The 26,036-nt window shown below is 38.2% G+C and overlaps 1 protein-coding gene across 1 annotated transcript in view; it reads left to right on the top strand.

Moving 5' to 3' along the window:
* Positions 1–26,036, top strand: part of LRGUK (leucine rich repeats and guanylate kinase domain containing) — a 50,575-nt gene that overhangs the window by 3,946 nt on the left and 20,593 nt on the right. Inside the window, exons 6-14 of the mRNA XM_052681159.1 lie at positions 2,726–2,850; positions 6,322–6,465; positions 9,398–9,478; positions 10,916–11,002; positions 12,528–12,634; positions 16,366–16,485; positions 19,462–19,558; positions 20,604–20,717; positions 25,220–25,421. Of these exons, the coding sequence (XP_052537119.1) occupies positions 2,726–2,850; positions 6,322–6,465; positions 9,398–9,478; positions 10,916–11,002; positions 12,528–12,634; positions 16,366–16,485; positions 19,462–19,558; positions 20,604–20,717; positions 25,220–25,421 (1,077 nt within the window). The remainder of the gene's footprint in view (positions 1–2,725; positions 2,851–6,321; positions 6,466–9,397; positions 9,479–10,915; positions 11,003–12,527; positions 12,635–16,365; positions 16,486–19,461; positions 19,559–20,603; positions 20,718–25,219; positions 25,422–26,036) is intronic.

A 26,036-nucleotide genomic window follows, 5' to 3' on the forward strand; every position in this document is an offset into this window, starting at 1 on the left:
GTTTGCCTTACGAACAAATTTTTGCTTCAAGCAGTTCTTTGTATTTTTTCCTTCATGTCATGCTTTTCTTTAGAAGGAAGCTTAAGCATTATAATTCTGATTGTGACACTGATCTGAATTTACTGAGTTTAATGAGTTAAAGCTGTTTGTAGATGTATGTAAAGCTAGACTGCCAGAGGAACACAGAAAATCTTCAACTTTGTGTCATGTTAAACTGAAAACGTGACGTGTCACACTGCCTTCACATAGCAGAGCTAATAAATAACCCCACTGTTTTAAAATAAGAGAAGTTAATAGGAAATCAGCCTGGAACACTAAGATCCCTTAAGTGAACAAGTCGTGTGTTATTTAATCTTAGACTTAGCTACTATTACTGAGGGCCTACAGAGGCTCTATGGAGAGCAAGGTTGTTTAGTGCTAGTGAAGGGAATCTTTAAGTGAGAGGAAATTTCCTGGAGTATACCATTGCGTACACACACAGAGGCAGACTGTTTTGCTACACAGAATCACAGAATGGCCAGGGTTGGAAGGGACCTTGAGGATCAGGGATCTCCAGCCCCCCTGCCACAGCACCACCAACCTCCACATTTAATACCAGACCATCCAGTCTGGCCTTGAACACTTCCAGAGACAGGGAAACCACATGTGCTACAGTGTCACTGGTTCCTATTTCACATGACTAAAAACACTATTGTGGCAGAAATCAGGGAAGTGTGAATCTGCAGATAGAATTTCTTGATTGCTTACTTTTCTAAGGTTGTTCACAGTGCTCTTAGTCTCTGTATAGATTATACATGCTTCTCTGAAAACTCTTCTGGAGCTTCACAGTGACGTGTAGCCTCATCTACAATTGCTTCCTGTAGCCTTGCAACCCTTTCCTCTTTGCTTCATAAGTTGCATCTTGATGTTCTGCTCTCTGAAAAGGAGAAGTCAGCAGGCCGTTGCAGTTTTGTCTTTTTTTCTCTGTCTCTTGTCCTTAAAGTAGCCCATTACCTAACAGTATTAATACAATGTCTTTTTAAGGTAGGAACAGATAAAGCATTTGCAGGGTTTCCAGGTTACCTTATTCACACGTTTTACAAGGTGTGCAGGTGACATAATTCTTGTCAGAAAATGGCATGGAGATGCTATTCCTTTGCAATTCTAATTTTCCATCGTAGTGCAAAAAAATTTATACGTATGACAAAAATGAAAATGGAAAAAGAACAGATTTTTATATTATGGATCTGAATCGGTATTTCTTCATTTGGTTGGAATGCTACAGCATGCTGTCTTCAGTTTCTTCATTTGCACTGATGCCAATGTAATGGAAATAAAAGCTGTTTCATGTGTGCGATTATAATGGGACTCTCAGAAACAGAGGCAAATGAGGACAGAATTTAGAACAGTAAAGTGACACTGTTCCTAACCCACGTCAGGCATTCCTCACGGAAGACATGGCAGACAAAACAAGCTGTTCTTTGTAATCATAAATGGAAAAAAAAAAATTAATAATAAATATCATGCAGTCGTGGAAATGTTTGGCATGCATTTCCTTTTTGACAGCAACTAAGCATTTCTTACCATATTTAAAAGAATTCTAATGCAGATGGTAAGGTCATTGTAACTTTCTTTCTGACAGGTGCACATAGAAGCACACCTGACAGGAGTATAAATGAGTTTTCAAGGAGGAAGCTGCCCAAACCAGAGAGGAGACAGCTTGGACGATAATAGCTGACAAGGCATTCTAGTGGGCTGCTAGAAAACTGATTATATTAGTTCTTAGAGCTGAGCAATTTGCTGCCTCATATTGATGCTTATGGCTTAAACCTGTTTGTCTCGAAACAGGCTGGTGCTTGTGTTTACTGGCAGTGAATGATTTGTTGATCTCCTTCATATCGACCTTAATTCTTTGCTCACTAAAGCTTTTCCTCCTTGGTTGAAAGAGGAGCAGTCCCATGCTGTATTTGCATCAATGAATATCTGTCAGCTATCAGTGCTTGTGCATGCTTCTGGTTTCTTTCCTAAGTGTAGGAAACAGCCAAGTGAGGTCCTTTGAAAAGATAAATCTCAGCTTTCCAGCTCATTTCTTCTCTCCTTTCCTACCTCAGCCTGAGTGCAGAACTTAGAGGTAAAATATAATGAAGTCCTCATATAAGATGGTGGCTAAGGAAAAAAAAATGAAAAACAGCGTAAGGTTATGGTTATTAAAAAGGATTATGTTGGCACTGTCTAAGCTTACATTTCATTTAGATTTACAATATCATTCAGAGTTAGAAGAAAAAAATCCAGATAACTTGTCCACTGCCTGATAAGAGAGAGAACTCATCTGTTTTTGCAGGCAGAGTTCATTATCTTGAGTCAATTAAGAAGTGTTTTCTTCTGAGATTGCCTAAAGGCATTTCTCTGTGTCCTGCTTCTTCTGGCTATTTTGCTTGGTTCTGTCACTTGTTTTTCATATAAATAGTTCCACATTGGACACTTACCCACAAAAAAGGAGAGGAGGGTAAATTAAGTCACTTATTCTGCAGTTCCACAGTAAATTGTATCATTCAAACAAGGAAGCAGTATGTTTCAGAACAGGCATGGGCATGAGCAGCTGGGATGTTAAACTCTTTAGCATGAAGCATTTGACATCCAGCTCCCCATACCACAAACTTCAATCCCAGTGAGTAATGTGGCCAGCAACTATTGCTATGATTTTTGCATCCAGTTATTTTCCTTGAATTCTAAATCCTTTACCAAGTTAATAACATAGAGGAGATAAGAGGACTGGAAAGATGTCATAGTCTGACTCACCTTAGTTTGTCACATAACAGACTCACTGCAATCAGTGGCCTTGAGAACTTACCTATCAAAATACTCAATCTGGTAAGAAAGTATTTCTTATTGTTTTGGTTTTTCAATCTTTTTCAATATTGTTTCAATCTTTATCAATATATTAAGGCCATAATAAAAGTGAAGGTAATTACATAACAAATTTTCAAAGACATTACTCCAACTGTCAGCCCATCCTCACCACGTCCACTAAACCGTGGCCTTTAGTGCCACATCTTCACACTTCTTGAACACCTCCAGAGATGATGGCTCCACCACCCCCCTGGGCAGCCCATTCCAATACTTTACCACTCTTTTTGAGAATTTTTTCCTAATATCCAACTGAACCTCACTTGGTATAACTTAAAGCCATTGCTGCTTGTCCTAACACTGGTTATCTTCAGAGATACATTTCCTCAAAGCTGTGTTTGTGATGGCAGTGAACTAGACACAAGAGAAAAAGGACGACTGAGCAGCTTGCATTCACTTTTAGAAAACAAGTTTAGTATGCAAATGTGGTAAGTTATTAAAGAATCTTGGATTTATCTTTAAAGGATTTTGTAATGTGACTGAAAGTCTTACATTGCTAATTTTGCATGAAGATATCAGGGTATCACAGAGTCATCATAGAATGATAGAATGACCTGGGTTGAAAAGGACTACAATGATCATCCGGTTTCAACACCCTGCTGTGTGCAGGGTCACCAACCAGCAGACCAGGCTGCCCAGAGCCACATCCAGCCTGGCCTTGAATGCCTGCAGGGATGGGGCATCCACAACCTCCTTGGGCAACCTGTTCCAGGGTATATTTGCAATACAACATTTCTAGGGTATATTTTAGATTTTTAGTGGGATTTATCTCATCTGGTTACAGATTTCTGCAGTGTACATCACTGCATCACAGCTTGTTCTCTGCTGCCTCAAAAATCAGTGGAGAGAAATGGATATCTAAACTACTGCATTATCCTCATCCTCAGTGGATGACATCTCTCTTAATGCAAGATGCATCAGTCCTTGGAAGCATCTCTTCCTCTCTGTTGTTTATAAAGATTGTTGAGAATTAACTAACCCATTGTAGATCTCTATCTGTCAGTGCCAACACTTGAATGCATTTGGCCCTTTTTTGAGTCTTGGGTAGGTGTTTGTTCCAGTATTCCTCAGTTCCACATCAGTAAAATATACCAATTTCTTCTAAATTATTTCAAGATGCGTAGTAGGGAGGGCTATCAGTATAGAGACTGCAAAGTACAAGCAAAAACTACTTTTAATGCAATTGCTATAAAAATGCCAATCCACATCTTAATAGGTTTTACTTTGTAATAGTACTTTAAAATAGTAATTTAAAACTGAGTATGAAAAAGCTATACATAGAAATATGTTCATATCTGCTACATTAGTGTTAAGCACCTACATAAATATTTTAGGTAAAGCGAATGAATCCTTTATTCAAGTATAGAATTCTTTTTCAATCCTTGTAAATTTTTTAAGATTTTTTAATGTGTGTGCTGTAGTAATTCAAGTAGAAGAGCAGAAGTAAGATCTGTGTCCATTTCGCCTGACTGTCCCTTATACTTTTTGCTGCTTTGGTACAGGCATTCACATTCATAAGTGGGCAGTTGTATATTTTGAATAATATATTCAAAAATCATTCAGCCATATATTTTTAATGGATTTATATTTCTATCTAATGCCTTCAGTGGCAATAATACTATTTTTTTCTAATTTTTAGTGGAAAAGATTGGCAAAATCTTGTCTAGAAGTTTTGAAATGAACTATAGGAATAGAAAAATCTAAGCTGACAGGAAAATCTTCTCTCTAAATAACTCATCTCCACTAAATTGCTTAGCCACTGTGTACCTTGATTTCCTTGTCTGTTAAAAGGCCTAATAATAATTCTGTTAGTAATGGTTATCTGCCCTGTAAAATGCTTTGGAGATCGTGTTAAGAGCTAAGGCTTATTAATATGAACACGTTCTTCAGTTTGGGTTCTTACATGCTGATACGATTATTTATCCAACTGCTTCTCTTTTTTAATTAGCAAAGTAGATAGTTGTGAAAATTATGTAAATAGACAGATTTTAACATAGCGTTTTCTTTTGCTAATTAGAACAAGATGCAGTTCCTCTTTTTTTTTCCCCCTTTCTACCCATTGATTCAGATTCCCTTTCTATTTTCCACTGAGCTTTCAGGTTGAAAGAGTAGTAAAGGTCTGAAGTTTGGAAGAAAGACTTCAGAAACTGTAAATACTGCCTAACTATTGCAAAAAAGCCTCTGTTCTGCTTAAGCTTGCAAAAAGTAACAAGTGCAACTCTAATGAACTGGACTCTTAGGAATTTTATGCTTAGCAAGAAAGGACCTCTACAAAAATCTCTTTTGTTCACAGAATTCTACGTGTACCTCTTGCATAGCATTTTGCAACTAGAACTCTGAGCTTTATCTTATTAAGGAGGTCTAACAGCATACAGGAAGAGAGTGCTTCCATGCTATTAATAACCTAATTAAAGATTTAAAAGTCAGGAAAAATGTCAAGGACAGACAACTGGATTAACATTAGAGTCAGCTGGCTTATTTATTTCAACAGTTCCTAAATATTTATAAATAGAATATGAGGCTTCTAAGGTTTCAGCACAAGGTGATGCTGATGGAAAAATCTAACTTGCAAGGTTATAGGGAGAGAATCATGTTGAGAGGCCATCTGGGTACATGTAGCCACTGAGACAGAGATGAGTGGAGAATCCTGCATGTTGTATCTGCTTAGAGTTTAGCAGGAATGAGTGTATGATTTGTGGGGTCCAGACAAATGAAGCCATCTGGTGTCCCGTGATTAATATAGTTTTCTATCTTGTAACTTGTTTGGAAGCAATGTAAAACAATGATAATTGCTCGAGTTCCCAGAAGCTTGGGTAATTTCCTGTCCAGGTGAATTTACAGTAGAGGTAGGTAGGGGTTTTTATTGGAACATTTCAGGGCATGCTGTCACTGACAGCAAATAATCTGTCTTCACTTTGTACATATTAATGAACTTGTGTATCCCAAAGAGATTTTATAGATTGCCTGTAGCCCAAAGAAGGCAGTACTGTTTTGTTCTACCTTAGTATTTTCATTATTTATTCTCTAATCATAAATGTAAACATAACCACAATTATAGAGGGAAATTGTATGTATGTATATTGTATGTATTCTATATTTTTATGTGTATATCTATTTTCTAAATTTGAGTTTGATGGTGGCAAGTGTATTCTCTAGGCAGTATGATCTCGAAAAGAATGCTAGAGCTCTTTTTATACTGCTGTTGTCACTTGCTGTTATTCAAGGTGAGCAGAAGATAAGTTAATCAGAAGGTAGTTCTTTTCTCCTTGAGGAGTATGGAGAGCTGCAGTATGTCATCTCATGATGGGGCCAATGCATAAAAGGCCTGTTTGTAATAGGATTCTCAATAATAAAGTGAACACTGCTCTTCCTCAGAGATGTTGTTTCCCATCTGTAGAACTTCATCAGACTTCATATGTTTTCCTGTATCCTTAGAGCTCTAACCTGCTTGAGAAGATAACTGGCTTGGATAGATTGAAAACTCTATGGAAGCTGGACCTTTCTAGCAATAAAATAGCTACTCTAGAAGGCTTGGAGGGACATGATTTACTAGAGGTGATCAATCTAGAGGATAACAAGGTAACATATTTAATATTGATCTCAACTTGTTCTGAGAATGCATCCTTTTTTGTTTCTCCTTAAATCCAATCCCTAGAAACGTCAATGAATCTTACAATACTCCAAGAAAGGAATATTAGATAAGATGCCATTTTTCCTTTGATGTTTTGCTCCAGTACTGTTTCACATGTTGATTAGTATATTCCTCAGGCTTTATTTGACATCTCCAGGTTTATTGTTATGTAAGGATCACTTCTGTTGTATTTAGTGCTCGTGTACATAAAGACTTAACACAATTCCCTTGTGTAGGTATGATAGAGGTGAGTATTGGTGGGTTTTTTCCAGTTTGATTATTCTTGAGGATCTTTACTTACATCACAGCTTTCCTACTGTCAGGAGGGTTTGCTAATATCTCTCAGCCCGATTTTATGACCACAGATTCTTCTGAGCTCTCAAATGGTACGTTTCTGTAAGGCAGAACTGCATGTACTCTGCTATAAATTGTTTTGTTCTGCAGCAAGATTTTCACAGGGAGTACGATGATACAATCCAACTCATTTGTATTTGAATTTTGAAACCCAGGCTACGTATACCTAATCCTTTTGATGTTGAGTTCCTGGAGTCTCTAGCTGAAAAGACTGTCAATTCATGAATCATTCTGACATCAAAGATAGATCTGCATGTGGAAAAAAAAAAAAAGAAGAAAATGAGAAATAACAGTATAAACCAGGAACTGAACATTTTCTGTAATTTTTCCCCACGCAAGATACATTTATAAGACAAGAGGAATACAGTACACTATGAATTCTTTTTCTCATGATGTGTTCAGGTTGACATTTCAAGGTGCATCAGTGTTTGAAATTACACAAGACAGGAAACTATCTAATGGTGTAGCAGTTATTAGTATTAATAACACCACTTCCATTGCCTCATATAGATTCTACTGTTCTTCACGGCACGTAGGAACTATTAATTTTGCCTCATCAAAACCTACCTCTGTTAATGATGTTGTTGAAGCTGTTTAATGAGTCACCGTTTTTGAACATTTCTTTCTGCAGAATAATGTAAAGAGAATATTGGCACAGTTGCTTTAGCCTCAAGTTTTATCTGTCTAAAAAAGCTGCGTTAAGGGTTCTCACTGGAACTCATTGTTCCAAGGTAAAGTTACATTGGTCTGCCTGCATCTGTGGTGAGAGTAGGATGCCAGCTGCTTGGTGTCTCTGGAGTGCTGGGTGGACATGATATTCTGCAGATCTGTAGGGCCAGTCAGCAGACATAGGACAGAACTCTCAATGTTTTATTTCACTTCTGCATCCACAAGGTGGAATTATCTCTCTGGAGTATTCCCACATGCTGTCAGTTGGCCAATGAGGACAGTAGGTTTATCCGCAGTATATAGCTCTCACGTATATCATTACCTATATATAGAATCACAGAATGGCCTGGGTTGAAAAGGACCACAATGATCATCCAGTTTCAACCCCCCTGCTGTGTGCAGGGTCGCCAACCAGCAGACCAGGCTGCCCAGAGCCACATCCAGCCTGGCCTTGAATGCCTCCAGGGATGGGGCATCCACAACCTCCTTGGGCAACCTGTTCCAGTGTGTCACCACCCTCTGTGTGAAAAACTTCCTCCTGATATCTAACCTAAACCTTCCCTGTCTAAGTTTAAAACCATTCCCCTTTGTCCTATCACTATCCACCCTCATAAACAGCCTTTCCCCCTCCTGTTTATACGCTCCCTTCAAATACTGGAAGGCCACAATGAGATCTCCTGGAGTCTTCTCTTCTCCAAGTCAAACAAGCCCAATTCCCTCAACCTTTTTTCTTAGGAGAGGTGCTCCAGCTTTCTGATCATCTTAGTGGCCCTCCTCTGGACCATTCTCCCTGTCTTTCTTATGCTGGGTGCCCCATGTATAACCCATATATAACCTGTACATATTTAGGGGTTTTCAGTTATGGACTGTTGGTTTTCTATGACTTATCTGGGAAATCCACTCAAATGACAACCTAGTCAAAATTGTTCTGCAGGGGGCTTGTTATCTCAGAAGGAATATTAAATTGAGTGTGATTGAGATTTATATTTTTAGGAACCTCACATAAGCTAACTAACACATGGGGAAGGCTCAGTCTTCCAGCATTTAAAGGAAAATTAGTTTCTTTAGAATTCCATTCATCCCAGCCTTGCATGGGTCATGTCCTCTGAAACTGTCTTTTTCCACTGATTATAAAGTGAAATTGTTAAGTGGCTGATCTGGGCTAATTAATTTACAGATGGTTAAAATGAGTCAGAAGGAATTCCTTTTTACCCACTTTGTTTTCACTGATAGCCTTACAAGTGTTCACTGAGTGCCACTGGTGTGACTTCACTTTGGGCACACAAGCTTTGGTCAGTCCCACGTAACTTCTAAAGCTTAATGGAAATGCTGAGTGCAGCCAACCAAGGTTTTCTTTGTGAACAGATGAGACATTAAGTGGGATGCATTACCCTCTGGACATAAATAGAGGTAAGAATAAGTATGCTGATGCTTTTCAGTTAAGTGCTGCAAGTTAGATAGGGTGTTCTAACTTGAGCTTCGGTGAAAAGAAAATCTCCTTAGAAGGAATTATTTTCGCTAGTCATGAAGCACAAATATAATTGCAGAATTGCCTCACTTAAGCACATCAGCCACATAAAAGTTAAATGTGTTATGGCTTGACGTTTGAAAGAACGGGAAAAACGCAGGTGGTTCGAAATTACTGTGTTATATTGCTTCTCCAGCTAACATCCAAGTTGTCTGCCTTTTGTGGCTGAAAATGCCTTATTGAATGCAGTTAACATGTATACCCAGTTTGTGAGTATAATGACTTCTTTATTTCCAGATTTTAGGAACAGGAATGAAAAACTTTTTTTCCCCATAGTTATCATTGACTCTGTTGTTGCTAATTTATGTTCTGTTTTTGTTGCTAATTAGATTGCTGAGCTGAGTGAACTTGAAAGTATTCAAGATCTGCCTCTCCTCAGGGCTTTAAATCTTTTGAAAAATCCTGTGCAGGTAAGAAGAAAGTAAAAATGAAGGCAAAAATATGAACCTAGAGCTGCTGTTTTGCGTCACACTAGATTCCATTTAGATTCCTTTTCTGTCTCTGAGAGTAGCCAGGTCATCTCAGGGAGTGAAGATTAGGAACAAAGTAGTGATGAGCAGTTGTTCTGCCAGCATGTTTACCCACCTTTCTTTGGGAACTTCCTAGCCAAAGCTACAAATGTATCACGTTTCATATTCACACAATAAATCCATGAATTTGATCAATTTGTTAATAATTGTGTATTCATAGTATGCAATGATTTTTTTTTTGGTAGAAGATCCCACTTTTGTTTGCTTTGAAGGTACTGTCTTGTTCATGAGAAAAGCTGAAAGGAACTTAATAGTAGCCCTTTTCAAATAACGTGTCTCTGGAATCTCTATCATCTTTTCATCTAGGATTTACTCAGTCCTCGTTTATGGCTCCCTTAATATTCCTCAACTAATGAATTAAACATCTGTTTTACTCAGATTTTCAAGAAATGTGTAGATGTGGCACTGAGGGATGCGGTTTAGTGGGCATGGTGGTAATATGTGGACAGTTGGACTAGCTGATCTTGGAGGTCTTTTTCAACCTTAACGATTTTATGATTCACAAAATGTCAGATATACTGACTTTGCATTTGTAACTTGTCCTCAGTAATCCAAGATGACTCTCTCCTGACTTTTGTGACTTCTAGGTTGTTTGAGCTGGTGCTGAATTGACCTTCGTTCTCCTCCAGTTGCTCACCAAACCATGCTCTCACTTCCCCTTCTCAGCAAGATGGAGAGAAAATAAGATTAAAACACTCATGATTCAGGATAAGGACAGGGAGATAAGTCACCAATCATGATCACAGGCAAAACAGACCTGACTGGGGGAAGATTCATTTATTACCAATTAAAAGTAGAGTAGGCTAGTTAAGCCAAAACAATGGCTGAAAACACATCCTCTCCATCTTCTTACAAAGCTCAACTTTGCTTTGACTCTTTTGAGATAGGCTGTCCCACGCCCCTCCATGTACTGAAAACCTTTTTCTCTTTATATGATCTTCTCTTAAGCAGATTCTGATCTTATTCCTTTAAATTACTGTTTTAATAGCTTACATGAACAACAATCACCTTAAGATAGCCATTTGAGTTTTGGTTATTGGTGTCAACATTTTATTTGAATTGTAATTATTCATTTTTATTGTCCCAGACTTAAATTCATTGTTATAAATGCTTATATAATACAAGTTCTCTTCTAAAGTTCCTGCAGTCCTTCTAAGGTTGGAAGTATTAGACACGGATGATTATGTAGTCCCAGAATAGATAATGCTTTTGGTTCTCCAGCAATCTTCTTATATCACACTGTATTAAAATCAATTTAATTTCAGCTAATAGATATTAAATATTAGATTGATGAATCTAGGTTCTTTTTTCCTTCAGGAACAAACAGATTATTGGCTCTTGGTGATTTTCATGTTGCAACAACTAACAGAACTGGATCTCAAGAATATTTCAGTGGAAGAAAAGGTATGTAAGTGTACCATTCTGATTTTTTTCTAAGTAAAGAATGCAAATACAAAAACAAGCAAACAAACAAACAAAAAACTTGAACAACTGTGCGTGCAAATACAGGATTTTTGTCATTTGAGTGTGATGGGTGTCCCATATTTCAGACTACAAATTCAGAGACTTCTGCTTCTAAATCCAGATATGGAGCACTTGCATGTAAGTGAAAATGCAAAACTTAGCTAAAAGCCATCATGAAATGGCTTGGGTTGAAAGGGACCCTTAGGATCATGAAGCTCCAACCTCCCCAGCGCAGGCAGGGCCATCAACCTCCATATCTAATACTAGACCAGGCTGCCCAGGACCCCATCCAACCTGGCCTTGAACACCTCCAGGGATGGAGCATTCTGGGCAGAATATTTACTTAGCAGCTGTGGTTATAATGTGTTCTTTTATAATGTACTCTGGATGTTATAATGATATTTGTTTCCAGGTCTACTCAATACAGTTTTCTCTGTAAAATCTTCCTCCTTTAGATAAATCCTCAGACTGCTTACAGTAACTTTCTATTGTAAACTTTTCTTCTAGTGCTGCCATATCTAGAGCTGCTAGGGTTAACAGTTGCATATTAGTGTTGGATTTAAGGGAAGCATTCTTAAAAAAAAATGTATAAAGGATCCTTGCAGGAAATTCGTCACTCCTAACTTCAGCTTGGGATCAAGGCTCAGGGATCAAGGCTCTTGTTTAATGCCAGCCTCTTGCTATCATGAGTATGAATGGATGATACCAGAGATGTTGATCTTATTCTTTGTCTCATGTGACAATCTGCTTTCCTTCCACACACATATATTCAAGAAATCTTTCTTTCTTTATGGACTGTAAGAGTAAGCCTAGATGACTGATTGAGACTAGCACACAACTTTTGTGTGGTTGAAGTTACTTCAAAAATCCTTTCCTCAGGTTATTGTAGGAGAGGCAAGCATTAATAACAAAAAAAGTAAAATAAAATAAATACAGCCCATTAGAGGTCAGTACCTTCAATAGAATAAATAGGGAGAATCCTTGTAGTTTCAATGCTCTTCCTCCCAGGAAAGACAGAAATGCTTTGTCAGAAGAAAATTGCAGTTTGCTTACTTTGTTAATACCCGTTCTGTTTCTCTTCTAACAAATAAATGAATGGCTTCAGTCCCCAAGGATTTTAATTTGGCATCTTCCACCAGCACTGAAAGGATGCAAATTAATGGATAATTAAAACCTAAGCAGAATTAACTTGTGTCTTATGTAGCATCCTGTTTTCTTTCCAGTAAAAGGTTGAATATATTAACGATGGTGAGCTACTTCTGGCTACCTTCCATCCATCTATCAGACAGTGTTTAAATCTCCCGAAAACATTTATGTAGCAGAGTGTAGACAAGCCAAATGCAAGGACTGACCATCAAAAGTACGAAGCCCTCATTATTCATAGTGATCTTAGAAACGTATTGCAGTTGGAAACAATTACATCACTGCCCTTCTTCTTTCTTTTGTCCTTAAACTCTGGAGACAGGTTGGTGCTGTGAATCAATATGATCCTCCTCCAGAAGTTGTTGCTGCTAAAGATCATATGACTCAGCTTATGTATAGCATGCTGCAGCCCCAGAGAATCTTCGACAGGTAAGCTTACCTCCACTTCACATCTGCTCCTGAGGGTGGCACTCATGTAAAGCAGAATATGTTGGCATATTTAGAGGGACATTTTTCTGTCCCTCTCCCACCTTTAAATTAATCTAATGAAGAGGACATGTTCCATCGCATTCTGTTAGCAGTCTGCAAATTAGGCAGATCTTGTTTGGTTGAAATGGATTATGAAATGAAGTTAGTCATTCACCTCTGAAGTCGGAGACAGATTGTCCACAACTCCATTTCTTTTAAACAATCTGTTGAAACAGATGGCCATTTGCACCATAAATGAGAGATGTAAAATTTCTATTTCTAAAAGGCAATTTGAAAGTCTCTAGAGGGAGAAGAGAGCTGTAAAACATTTCTTCCTGTTCTGCTTATTCCTCTTCACGCTACTGGCGTACCAGCGTGAGCAGAATGGCTTTATTTTGTGGCTCTGGGACACGTTTCTATATTCATAAGGCAAAATTTTCAAGTTTGTACTTAAGGAAGTCCAACTTGTGCCTGTGGGAGGAGATGATGCTGTCTGCCATTTAAAGAACAGAAGGGAGAAGCAAATCAATGTTCTTTTTCTGACATTGCCATTGTCATGCCAGGTGACTTCATTCTGTCTTATTTCTCATTTAGAAAATGGAAATCAGCATACTTTGCTGTTCTGTAGACGAATTATGATAGTTGCTTGATAAGTTTGGAAAGTGCTTTGACGTACGCTCATGGAGGATACAATGACATATAAGTGGTTTGTTATTTTATCAGCTACAGTGGGTGTTGAAATCAGTTTGTGCCCAACATCCTGTCTTAGCATCATTATGGGCATCTTAATTCATAGCTAAGTAACGTGATTCAAGATCCATGATTCAGTGACTTAATTTACATTTTTAGATGTCTGTATTGCAAAGCTGGTTTTATTTCTGGGCTTGATGATGACAGATAGGAACTATCCCTGTGATGATGATAGCTCTGAGAATTTATATCAGCCTATTAAAAAAAAAACAGAAAAGCCAACCAACCAAACCAAAAAGAGTAGTTTTACCTAAAGGCATGGATTTCTTCCAATGCAGACATAGGCCTTATTTAAATATTTGTTTATTGGATTGTGCATGTGTGTCTTCATTGCTAGAAAGGAACAACTCTGTCAGAGGCATCGTGTACACAAACATATAAATAAGCAAAGCAATATTTATGGTACTGACCAAAATTGTTAATGATGCTTCGAGTGTTTGCCTATGCTCAGCTGGAAAATACACAACACAGTCATTAATGAAATCTTCCTAATGATGATACGTTGCTGTCTTCCACGCTATAAACTACTTACTGGAACAAGATTGGTGTAGTTCATTTGCATCGATCTTGTTAGATGAGTTTATAATTAATTCTGGTTTTAGTGATATTTCTATTAAAAATAAAGCCTGAAATCAAAGGAAAAGGTTATACTGTTACTTACTCCAGTCAGAAAATATTAGCATAAGTTACTTATGCCATTCCCTCTCTGTGTGCCTCCTGATGCTATCTTTAATTACATAGTAACAGACCACTGAACAATATTATGTATATTTTTTCCCTGACTCTAAATGCATGTGACATTTAAAAAGGTGGCTTGACATAGTTATAACTGCTGTGGGGGGAGTGGAAATTTAATAACAGAGGGCTCTTCAGTCTATTGGGCAAGCACATGATGAGACTTACTATCTGGCTTTTGAGGATAAATTTATTCAGAGAAAAAAGAGGGCAGGATTATTTTAAACAATGAATGTAATTAACCACTGGAACAATTTACCATGGGTACCAAGAAATTTCCACAACTGGAACGTTTTAATTAAAATATGCTCTGACAGAACCCTCAGCGTCAGGCTTGAAACAAGAACTGACTTGGGGAGCCAGTATGATGAAGCGGATCTGGCTAGATGATCATGAGTCCCTTCTGGCCTTGAAATCTATTAATTGTTCACAGCAGTGTATTGCTCTACTCACTAAAGGAAGTTGAAAGATGAACATTAAATAAACCAAGAACTCCTTACCAGATCCTGCTTTTACATTTTAGCAAAACCAAAACTTCTGAAAATAGGTAAATGGTGATGTAATGAGAGATAGTACTGTGGAAACAATAAAGCCAAGGAATGTGAAGATATGTTCTCTGTTCTAGTAATGGGAATTTATTTAGAGAGAGTGACAATCCCAAGTAAATAGGCCCTGATCTTGCTGTAGGTGTCCCTGTTCCTTGCAGGGAAGTTGGGCTAGATGACCTTTAAAGATCCATTCCAACTCAAAATCATTCTATGATTCTGCTAATAAGCTTATTGTGTCAATGTTGTCTAATTTTTGTAAATGTCACAGTACATTTATATACAAAACCAAAACAACCTTAGGTCTCCAAATGGTGCTGCTGCCCTCTTGCTTGAAATTAGTCCAGTAAATGGAGCACTGGACCAGGGTCTTACTTCATTTTACAATTTAGTAACCCCACATATATACAGCCTCAAGCCAGCCAATTTACTAGTTGTGTGTGTTCTATGTCTTCTGTGAGGGTAGAATTTATCTACTTCACTGGAGAACTAGGAGACTGAATTACATTATTATCTCAGTGCTTCTCAAACATTCAGTTCCATTACATCCATATAATCTGGTAGAAAATGGAGTTGTTTTGTTGAACCTAAGTAGAGGTAAAGCTATTACTGTGATTTCTTTTATTTATTTATTTTTATTTATTTCTCCCCATGCTTGTGTTTGATGGCCATCATTACTTCTTGTGGATCTTGTCCTGTGCAAGGGAAGAGTTAAAAGAAAGGAATCTGTTTTCAGGAATTTATGCTCACCTGCTGTAAATCACATTAAATGTAATCCTAGTGCACAGAGGTGGTTTTCTTCCTTTAAAATTGAAGTTGTTTTAAAGCTATTCATTAGTTAAAAACGTGTGTTTCTGAAATCATTTCAGCTATTTTTGACATGTCATCAAGTGGCATGATCTTACAGCCCAAGTGAGAGTAAAACGTGAGAGTTTAAAGTTGAATTCTATTTTTATATCCCTAAATTGCTGGACTTTCAGAAATGCAGAAATACCACATATTCCTGTATTTAAAGCTGGAAGAGGAAATTCAAGAACCAAACCATCTGCACAGCATGGAGAAAATGGAGCCAAAGTGAAGGCTTTGTGTTTTTGCAACAATTTGATTTCTTTCATTGTAGTGTTATTTGTGTTCAGTGGAGTTTAAGTTTCTTAGTGGCTCTCATTGTACTGAACTGGAGAGCTCTTCACAAATTACTACCTTCATCTGGCAAGGTTAGCAAGAATATATGCAGGAGCACATAAAGATTTGTAGGACTGAGTTGGGGTTCACTCCAGGTTTATTGTCCCGATCATTAAAATATTACCATCCCTGCAATGGAATTGGAAAACTCTTAACAAAACCCAGCAATGCCATAACTGCAGAGGCAACTTCAAGAAGACTGTAAATCAGAGAAGATATTGTACACATAATATTATACCCTCAGCAAAAGAGACCCAGGGGTCTTTATTGTAGCATTCTGTTCTGTTTTTATGTTTAGAGTGTGTCAAATTGAGCACATGCTTTTCCTCATCTTAATCTATGCTGTGAACAATGTGAATATTGTGATTGATAGAGGAAATTAGTGGAAATGATGATGAAGTCTCTGCAGAAGCTTTATGCAATGTTGTAAAGACTTTATTTCCAACTAACCTAATGCCTCCTTGTTTTCCTTTCTTGTAGCACTCTCCCTAGTCTCGATGCTCCCTACCCCATGCTGGTATTGGTTGGCCCTCTTGCCTGTGGGAAGAGAGAGCTTGCTCATAGGATCTGCAGACAGTTCAATAATTTCTTCAGATATGGGTAAGTTCACTCCTTGAGGTTAAAAGAACACAGAGATCAAATTGCTGGGGTTTTTTATTGTTGTTTTTTTTTTTTCCCCAAAGAAGTTAAAAGTTAAATACAACCAATAAATGTTAGTAGCTGTGCATTTTATCTCTTTGTAGTGCTTAATTGCCTGAAGTCATCAGATACTTTCTTTAAAAGAAATGCCATTTAAATTGTCTTGTTCTTTTCAAAGGTGAATGGCAAGGAAGCAAACGAAAAAGTGTCATTTATGCTCTGTTTATTGATCTGTTCTATCTACTCTCACACATGCCCTTCAGTCTAAACATCTGTTTAGATATGTATCCATTTCTCTTAAATTTTTATAATGTACCTGCACGTAAACACATTAGCATGCATGTGCATGCTGCATCCAGAAGCTAGGCAAGAAGCAAGTGCAATTGCTGGACCAGTTTATTATCTTGCAAGTAGTGCTATCAAAGTAAATGGCACTTTTCAGCCTTCACCACCTGCTGGGAGGAGTAATTCTCCCACTCTGAAAGGCCTGAATTAGGATCCTTTCTGCCTTGGGCTCCCTGTGTATTTAGTGGAGAGAAACCTGCTCTTTCCAGAGGGGATTCAGCTTTTGTGAATCACATACCTATCCTTAGTGCCCGTAGATAGGAATTGTGGCTAAGTCAAATCATCACTGTCTGGCACCTAAAACTAGGTGGTACAAGCTGTTCCTTTTGTCTACTCACCTCATTATTCATGGTAGCTAATTTCCAGAGATCCTCTTATAGATCTGTGCGCTATATGGCACTGATCTGAATCCCTGTATGCCTCTTATACCATCTCTCCTCTATTTTGTCACTCTTTCTCAATTGTTTGTTGTTTTTATAATCCCACAATTTTATCTGTTAATTTTTTTAACCATACCTTGGCCATAGTTTCGTACATATGGTATTTGCCACAATATCTTGGATCCATATTCATGCTGTCATACTGAGCATAATTTGTAAGAAATGAACCATGGGCATGTGAATATTTGAGAAATATTTCTCAGTTTCACAACAACATGGAACCACAATCTGCATGTTGTTGTAATAACATAAAATCATCGAGGTTGAAAAACAGGTCATCCAGTCCAGCCATCACCACCATGCCCACTAAACCACATCTCTCAATATCTGATATACCTTTCTTGGCTACCACAATATTCCACAGTGAAGAAGCTTCCATTCCTGCACTGTTCTCAGATTAATGACCCAATCCAGCACATGGCTATAAATGGGTGAATGAAAAGGACATTTTAAGAAGAGACCTGAGAGGGTTATGCAATTGTAAAAATGTATTTTCTTTACCTTAAAAAAAAAAACAACTGCTGTGTCTTGAAAGATGAGATGGGAAATTACAAACTAATTGAATGTCAACTGAAATTTTCTAAGCACTGTGTGTTGAGTTTTGTTTTGCTTTGTTTTTTTTTCAGGAGCATTGTTTTTATGCTGTTTATAGTATTTTATTTCCTAAAAGTTTTATGCACAAGGGGGGACAGGGGGGGGAGGGGAATAGAGACAGAATCTTAACAGAGCAGATAATTGCAACCATAAAGCAAAGTTGTATTTTAATTATTCAGTGGAGATTTAAGCAATTTTATGGCTTACTCTTTTAAATTTCAAACATTCCACTCATTAAAAATGTATTTCATGCAAGATACTCTAGCAGTTTGAATGTAAACATGGCTTTGCAATTAAAAAGGGTTGTAATGTTTAAAAGTGTTTCAAAAAATAAAGTGAAATTAGACCCTCAAACCATCTGGCTTGTGCTCAGGATTGACCTTTAAAGCTGGATGCGTTCATAGTATCTTAAGAAAAAATCAAGCCTTTGAAGTGCTATTTTACAGACTCCATGTGTAGCACGTTGTTCTCATTTGCCATTGCTTCCTGATGTGAAAAGAAAAGAAAGAAAGAAAATTAATGACTCGGAATAGCAATGCTCTGGGCAAATCCTAGGCTAGAAAAACAAGAGTTGAGTCCTTGGCCCATGTTTTAGACAATACTGACTTGGTATGAAGTGGCTCCTGGTTTTCTGTCACTTCCAGCTCTAATCTCTAAGTTACCTCTCCCTGTCTCTTGAAAACCTATTAAAACTTTCTCCACAAATGTGGCAATGTGGGTGAACCCAGTAGGTGGTATACTAGCATGGTATGTTTTTTTTGCCATATTTTCCAAAACAGTCCAACAGCAGTTAAGGAGAAAATGCTGTCAGCGTGAATTCCATGTCATGCTTTTATTCCTGTTATTCAACAATGTGAAAATTAGAAGCAAAATCAAACCAGAAACAATTAGCAAAATATCATTTCCTAAGAACATGAGCCACTGAATAGCAAAGCTGGTATTAATCCAAGCTTAATCCAAAGTTGCTACATGCATTGACTTAGTCGGGGCTTTTTGGACTGGTCTTGTTTTAGTGTTTTTTTTTTTATCCCATTATCCTTACATAGTGACAGGCAATTACTTTTCTTGCCTTGCGTCCCACTTATCTCCCTAGTTTCAGGACTGTATCTCCTCTTGATATTAGGGCACTATTTAAAGATTGGTCTTTGTATCTCTTTCTTAACCTCACAGTTCAGCCTAATTCCTGGTCTCCTTTTCTGTATTCAGGATTCTACTTTATATCATTCACAAGCTGACATAACTGGGAAAAAATGGTTTCATCATTTCTCTATTACAGGGTGCTATGACAGCTTCAGCTCTGGCTATCCTGGGTTGGAGGGGATTTATAGCCAAAATGTAATGTTACATTTAAACTTTTTTGTGTGTATTTATGAGTTAATCTTTCAAACATGCAGCATTAGTGGTATGATTTGCACCTCTTTATATTTCTCATAGTTCTTCTCTTCTTAAAAATAAAATGATTTGTAGAACTCTTCCTTTGTTTTCCCCCCTTCCTATCCCATGGCTGCTTCTGTGATTGAAAACAGGTTTTTTCTTTATTACACCATTTATCTTCCAGTCCCTGTCACACCACCAGGGCAGCTTACTTTGGTGAAGAAAACAGACTTGATTATCATTTTGTTTCTCAAGAAGCATTTGACAAAATGTTGAAAGCGGTGAGTACCTCACTAGTATTCTGGCAGGACTGTTTGCTACAGAGTTAACTCAACTTTTCCATCCAAGTCATCATTCACAGTTATGTGAATGAATATGAAAGCTCATATAAAACAACCAAAAGTTCATTGTATATTTATGTTGTCTCTTCTTCTGTATGCATACATAGGAGTTATTCAGTAGGCCTAATGGTCAGTAGGAATCTTTAAATAGCATTATAAAGTAGAAATAATCTTATTTGCATGTACAAGTATCTAATGCGGGTACAAGAAACATAAATTCATGAAATATCTGTCATCTCCACTCTAAATTTTCTAGTAACCCTGCAGGGAATGCAGTCTTTTGAATTTTAGCAAATTCCCCCTAAAGGCATTGTGCCTCCAGCTATTGTTTCTGATGTCTTTTGCTGCCTGCAATAAAATTTTGGCTTGAAAAACCACAACAGAGCTCATTATTTGTACATGTGCAAACAAGGGAGCCAACACAGTCTTAAGTGACTGATTTTAATGGTTCTTAATAGTAGCTCTCAGTAACCAAGCAGTTTTGCTTACATTTCTCTAGAAATACTGCTGGAAACCAAATTTTCAGTTGTTAGGTATTAACTTTGAAATTTCTTGGCCAATTATGCATTCTCCTTGCAGGATTGTTTCTGTCCTCTTTTCTTTGGCATCTCCCATTTTACATGGCATAGCCATATGGTTTGATGTATTGTCAAAAAAAAAAGGATGCCCCTTCATTTTAGATCCTGCTTTTTTTACAGAGGGAATGAATAACCAATGAAAGCTGTAACCTGTCAGCAGCTTGTTTTCAAGGCTCTGGTGTTTTATTATCCATGAACAGCATACAAACCCATACCCTGCAGGCTAGCTATGTGCTCTTCTCTGCAAATGTTGTGTTCCCACTGGCCTTATTATCATTGATGATTTAGTCAGAGAGAAAATCTGTTGGTAAAGCAAGCTAAGAAGTTCACAGTAATTATGCTCCTTTAAGAAAGTGTTTTCATTAAAGTACTTCCTTTGTCATTACACTCACTGTTTTGAATTTCAGGGGAAGTTTATAGCAACCTATAAATACAGTGGCTATTACTATGGACTTGGAAGAGACACTGTGGATTCAATTGCCAGAGAGGGTCTTGCGACATGTATTCATTTAGAACTGGAGGTAAGAATTGATCTTGCTTTAACATTTTTTAATAAATAATTTTGTGAGAACTGCTGCGGGGAGGAGTTTGTGCAGTTTGACTAAGGTTTGTTTCAGCAGCCTAGACCTATCAACTTAGTGACTTTAGAGGCATTCTAAGGCCTTACACCAAGCCTGCTGTGGATCATAGAATCACAAAATCACAGACAGAATCGTAGGGGTTGGAAGGGACCTCCAGAGATCATTGAGTCCAACCCCCCTGCCAAAGCAGGTTCCTTGGATGGATTTCAGGGACTTCTTTGGGCTTCTTTAGTGTCACTGGAAATGCACTCTTTGGGTTGAATGAATGGTACCTTTAATTCCTCTGCTTGCATCAAGTAGCTCTCCATTATCTATGCATGAAACAATACCTAACATTTCCTTTACAGATACCCACATTTAGTCACATGCACCCCATGGCTGGCATCTTAAAATTTCTTAATCAATTTTTCCCATCTTCAGTCACCTTATCTCCCCTCCATGTCATTGGTATTTCCATTATGGTATCTTCCACTTTTCATCCATGTTCTTTCCACCTACGCCCAGCTTAGAGAGGGAGTGGTCTAGAGCTGCACATTCTCTAAAACAATGCCATGCTTCTCCTTTCCTGATGAGGCAACAGAGGAGCAATATTTGGGGCAGAATGGTTAAAAGATGAAATCTCTGTAAGGGTTTATTTTACCTTCTTTGAGATTTGTCAGGTGCGCATGCACAGATGGCAGAATCTCAAAAGTCTTGCTGTGTTAGGAAACAAAGTCACAACAATGTGCCAAAACCCATCTATTGGAATCCCCAAATAACAACATTTTATCTCGCTCTCTAATTAAGAACATTTCATTACCTTAGATGGTATACTAGGCAAGGGTTGAGGAAACAAAGAGGAAAGGCAGGCTTCATTTGCTGCTAAAATCCAAAGCTCCGTCTATCTGCGTAAGTTTCCAGAACAAGAGACTCTACGGAGTGCCCAAAACATGACACTGAATGTTTCTGAGTTTCGCTGTGTTTGTAGGGCTTAGCTCTACCTCTAAGGGATTGCTACAAGTTCATAGATACTACTACACCTCTGGGTATTACTGAAGTTGTTGGAATGGACAGACAGCTAAGAAATTCCTTTGTCACTGAAGTTTTGAGGTCACATAGTTATAATGTGCACTCTCGTATCACTGTGGACTCTTGTAGCAGATGAGAAACAATAATGGTGAGTTATGTACCTGAATAGAAATTATCCAACTCCATTATCTTCTGCTAGGCTCATAACAAAAGTGATTTAGCACCATTAAAAGAAATTTTAATTATGGTCCGTAGGCTGAGACTAAAAATTTAGAGCTGTTCATTCCCTTTAATCTACAGTATATCTTTTACTGATAAAGGAGACTGACGCAGATTTTAACATTTATATCTTGCTGAGTCCACACTTGCAGTTAGTGAAGCTGCTGCAATTCTGACACACAGTATGCACGTTTGCAGTGCTTTTCATTTGCTTGTGCAGCCATGAATATCTGGATAGTAACAGAGGAGCTGCATGTTCCAGCTGAGGGCTTAGTGGCAGAATGGCTCACATGTTTCATTATGCTCGCAGGACTGTAAGCAGAATCATAGGGTCATTAAGGTTGGAAAAGACTACAAAGATCATCTAGTCCAACCATCAACTTGTCCTAATCATGCCCAGTAAGCTTTGTCCCTTAGTGTGGCATCTACCCTTTTCTTGAACTGGGCAACAATTCCACCTTGTACACCTTGTCTCCTCCCTAAGATCATATTCCTTTGCATTTTATGCTGGTTATAGATCCAGGCTGTGGAGTCAGAGGAAATTAGGTAAATGTTAGTTATGTCTTTTCCATGATCCCATGCTGTTAACTGAAGAAACTTTAAATGGATGGGAATCTTTAAGTCAGGTAGCTCTTTGGCCTTTCTTGACCTCAGTACAGGAAGGATCTGGAGCTCTTAGAATGGTCCAGAGGAGGGTCACTAAGATGATCAGAGGGCTGGAGCACCTCTCTTATGAAGAAAGTTTGAGGGAACTGGGCTTGTTTGACTTGGAGAAGAGAAGGCTCCAAGAAGGTCTCATAGTGGCCTTCCAATACTGGAGGGGAGCACATAAACAGGAGGCAGAACAGCTATTTATGAGGGTGAATAATGATAGAACAAGGGGGAATGGTCTTAAACTGAGATAGGGAAGGTTTAAGTTAGATATTAGGAGGAAGTTTTTCACATAGAGGGAGGTGACACAGTGGAACAGGTTGCCCAGGGAGGCTGTGGATGCCCCATACTTGGAAGCATTCAAGGCCAGGCTGGATGTGGCTCTGGGCAGTCTGGTCTGGTGGTTGGTGACCCTGCACACAGCAGGGGGGTTGAAACTGGATGATGATTGCAGTCCTTTTCAACCCGGCCATTCTATGATGCTATGATTCTCATATAGAATCTCAGGAAACTCAAAATATTTTTTTTCTAATTTTCTGAGTATCTCGTTGCTTTCAAACAGTTTCAACTTCTGCATTTTCTCATTCTTTATTTTAAGGTCACTTTTTCTCATTTCACATTAGTCACTCAACCTATAGTCTCCATGTAGTTAATTTATTGGGCACACCAGGAACTTTCTGTATCTCTTCTTTATTTCTCTTCCCTGTCCATCCCTGATGGGCCGCCTTCCTATTCCAATGAAGTGTGTGGTCGTGTAAATTGTTTGCTACATTACTTCCTGATCAGAAAGAGACATAACTCATGGTGTGGCTTGAGATGTGGAGGATGTTCCTCAGCTTGAATGTAGGGGTGCTTTCTGCCGGTTGTTTCATCTCTGAAAATTTACAAGCATAGCTGTCTGTAGGTGACCACATAGCCAGACGCCAAAGATTTGTGCCCCAAATTCTCCCTTCCATTTTTCACCAAAATTAATAGGATTTTCCCCAGAATTATTCCCTGAAATTTGTTTGAATGGATCGAAATACAGTTCTGTACCTAGCATAGCTAAGCAAATTAAAAACCAGTAAGTGTTCAGCCAGTTATTGCTTGTTGTATAATTTGGCTTATATTTGACTATTGAATTATCATGGGAAACCCCAGTTTTAAGCATGTGGCTTTCAGTTCTGATGGAACAACAGTGTTCAGTTTTGTCATATTAGTTCCTTTCTATTCCTGCCCACTGTAGCAAAGAAGCATGCCTCAATGAAAACAAAGTAAGCTTCTCTGCATTTTCTATAGTGCAATAAGTGTATGCTCTCAAGATAATTTGTTCATCACTGTGCAATACAATGATTGTTGGCAGTCCTTGATATTGGTGTTCTTCCAAAATGGTCAAAACAATCCTTTGCTATTCTTCTGTAATCTCTGAAGAATTTTGGCCCTAAAAAGGGAAAGGTGTTTTGCCTTTGGTGTTGTTAGCAGGGGGGTTTAAAATGAGTTGTCAACATTTGAGTCCTTTGCTCAGAGAATATTCATGCTCGTAGCTTCTTTTTCTTTCTGAGATTATCTTGAGAACTTCTTTATGTTTTTAGTAGCACACATTTATACCGTTCTCTTTCATTGCTGGTCTGCAGCTCAGGGCTGTATAGGATTCCTATTATTAAACAGTGCTACAGACTGTTTTTAATTTGTCCTCCTTTAACCAGCATTGTCCACCTCCAGATCTGCATTTTTTAATGACTATTACTGACAGTTTATTGCTGTGAGATCTGTACTATCAGGCCTTTGCCCCATCTGCTATTGTCCTGTGTCTGTACTCCTTTGCACTGTGTCCTGTCTCAGCTTCTTCAGGTCTCTGCTATTGTATTAGGCCTTTATTTATCTACTCTATATTGTTATGTTCAGTTGTAAACATCCCATAGTACCTGGAACGATTGCTTGTTACTGCTATCTAAATAAAATTATGGTTTTACTACACTAAGAGAAACAAAAATCAGATAGATACCACATCTGGTCAACAAAAGAAATTGCTGTCACAGCTGAGCCGAGTAAAACAAAGATAAGGGTAAGTCAAGAGATGTCCAGAGGGAGCAGGACAAGCCTTAGTCCTGAAGCCCTGAAAACTCAGTATCACAAGCAGTGGCAATACGATATTACAGGCCTCCATGGTTACAGTATTCTGTTTTATTTATGTAGAAGGAGAGAAAAAAGATTATTCGATATATGAGTTGGTGCAAATGAGAGCTGTTGAAAGTTCAGAATTGGTACCTAAATCAGAAATGTGATGAAGTATAATGCTTTAAATCGCTGTAAGAATTTGACTGAAGGGATTCCTTTAGAAGTGTGTTTAGAATAAAGTAGTGCTATTCTTATAACATTCGTCACATGTAGACATCGTGGCACTTCACCTGGAACTTACCTCTTTTGTCAAGCTGGATTCCGGATCTTGAGATCTTGGATTCAGGTTACCAGTACTGCTTTTACAGTGCTTTGTGATAAACAGAGTTGTCCTCAGCTCAGGTATGAATTCAATGGACACTCGGTTTCAGGAACAAAACGTTGTGCTTTTCTGTTTCGTTCTAAAGGGTGTGCGTAGCTTGAAAACTACCTACTTTAAACCCAGGTATATCCTGGTGGTACCAATGAACAAAACAAAATATGAGGGACATCTGCGAAGGACAGGATTATTCAGCAGGCCAGAGATAGAAGAGGCAGTATCCAGAGTGGACATGTACCTCAGAACAAGTGAGGATATTCCAGGATACTTTGATGCGGTAATCAGCACAGGTGAGTTAATCTCTTCTATACTTTAAACCTGGCTTCTCATGTTACAGCATTAAATGGACTGTTACAACAACAGGTGGATCCCATCATTGATTTGCTGTGTTCATTTTTGTCCCGGGAATCCAAACACTCTGGAGATTTGTCAGGAGTGAATTATTTTGTGTCCAAGTTGTCTCAAGGCCATCTAGAAAGGAAACCAAATAATTGAACTAAGCAACACTAAGAGTTGTCTCCTGTAAGAATGTCAAACAGATGTTCAGTGATTTATGTTAATTGTCTGTTAGCTTCTGAGTAGAGGTCAGAGGAGCTTTTGACCTAACAGATCTAATTATCTCTGGACCAGATAGACTTTTTCAAGTGTTGAATTGACGGCTGATATGCATCTTGCTATAAAGGAGAGGCTGCTGCAATGATTTTCTTTGTCGGACTCTTCTAATTAGTAACTTGTTCAAGTCTTCCAGCCTGAGACAGGCAACGCATGAGTGGTCAATATTTCATTAAAACCAGTGTTTGCTTCTTGATATTAAGGGATTGAGGGCAGCAGAAGGTGGAGAGGAATCTTTCTCTAATTCATTCAGCATGTGCCCTTTTGTTGAGGTCACTTTTCAGTTCATCACA

The sequence above is a fragment of the Tympanuchus pallidicinctus genome, unplaced genomic scaffold, assembly GCF_026119805.1.
Source record: "Tympanuchus pallidicinctus isolate F22 unplaced genomic scaffold, pur_lepc_1.0 scaffold19, whole genome shotgun sequence".
NCBI classification, from domain to species: Eukaryota; Metazoa; Chordata; class Aves; order Galliformes; family Phasianidae; genus Tympanuchus; species Tympanuchus pallidicinctus.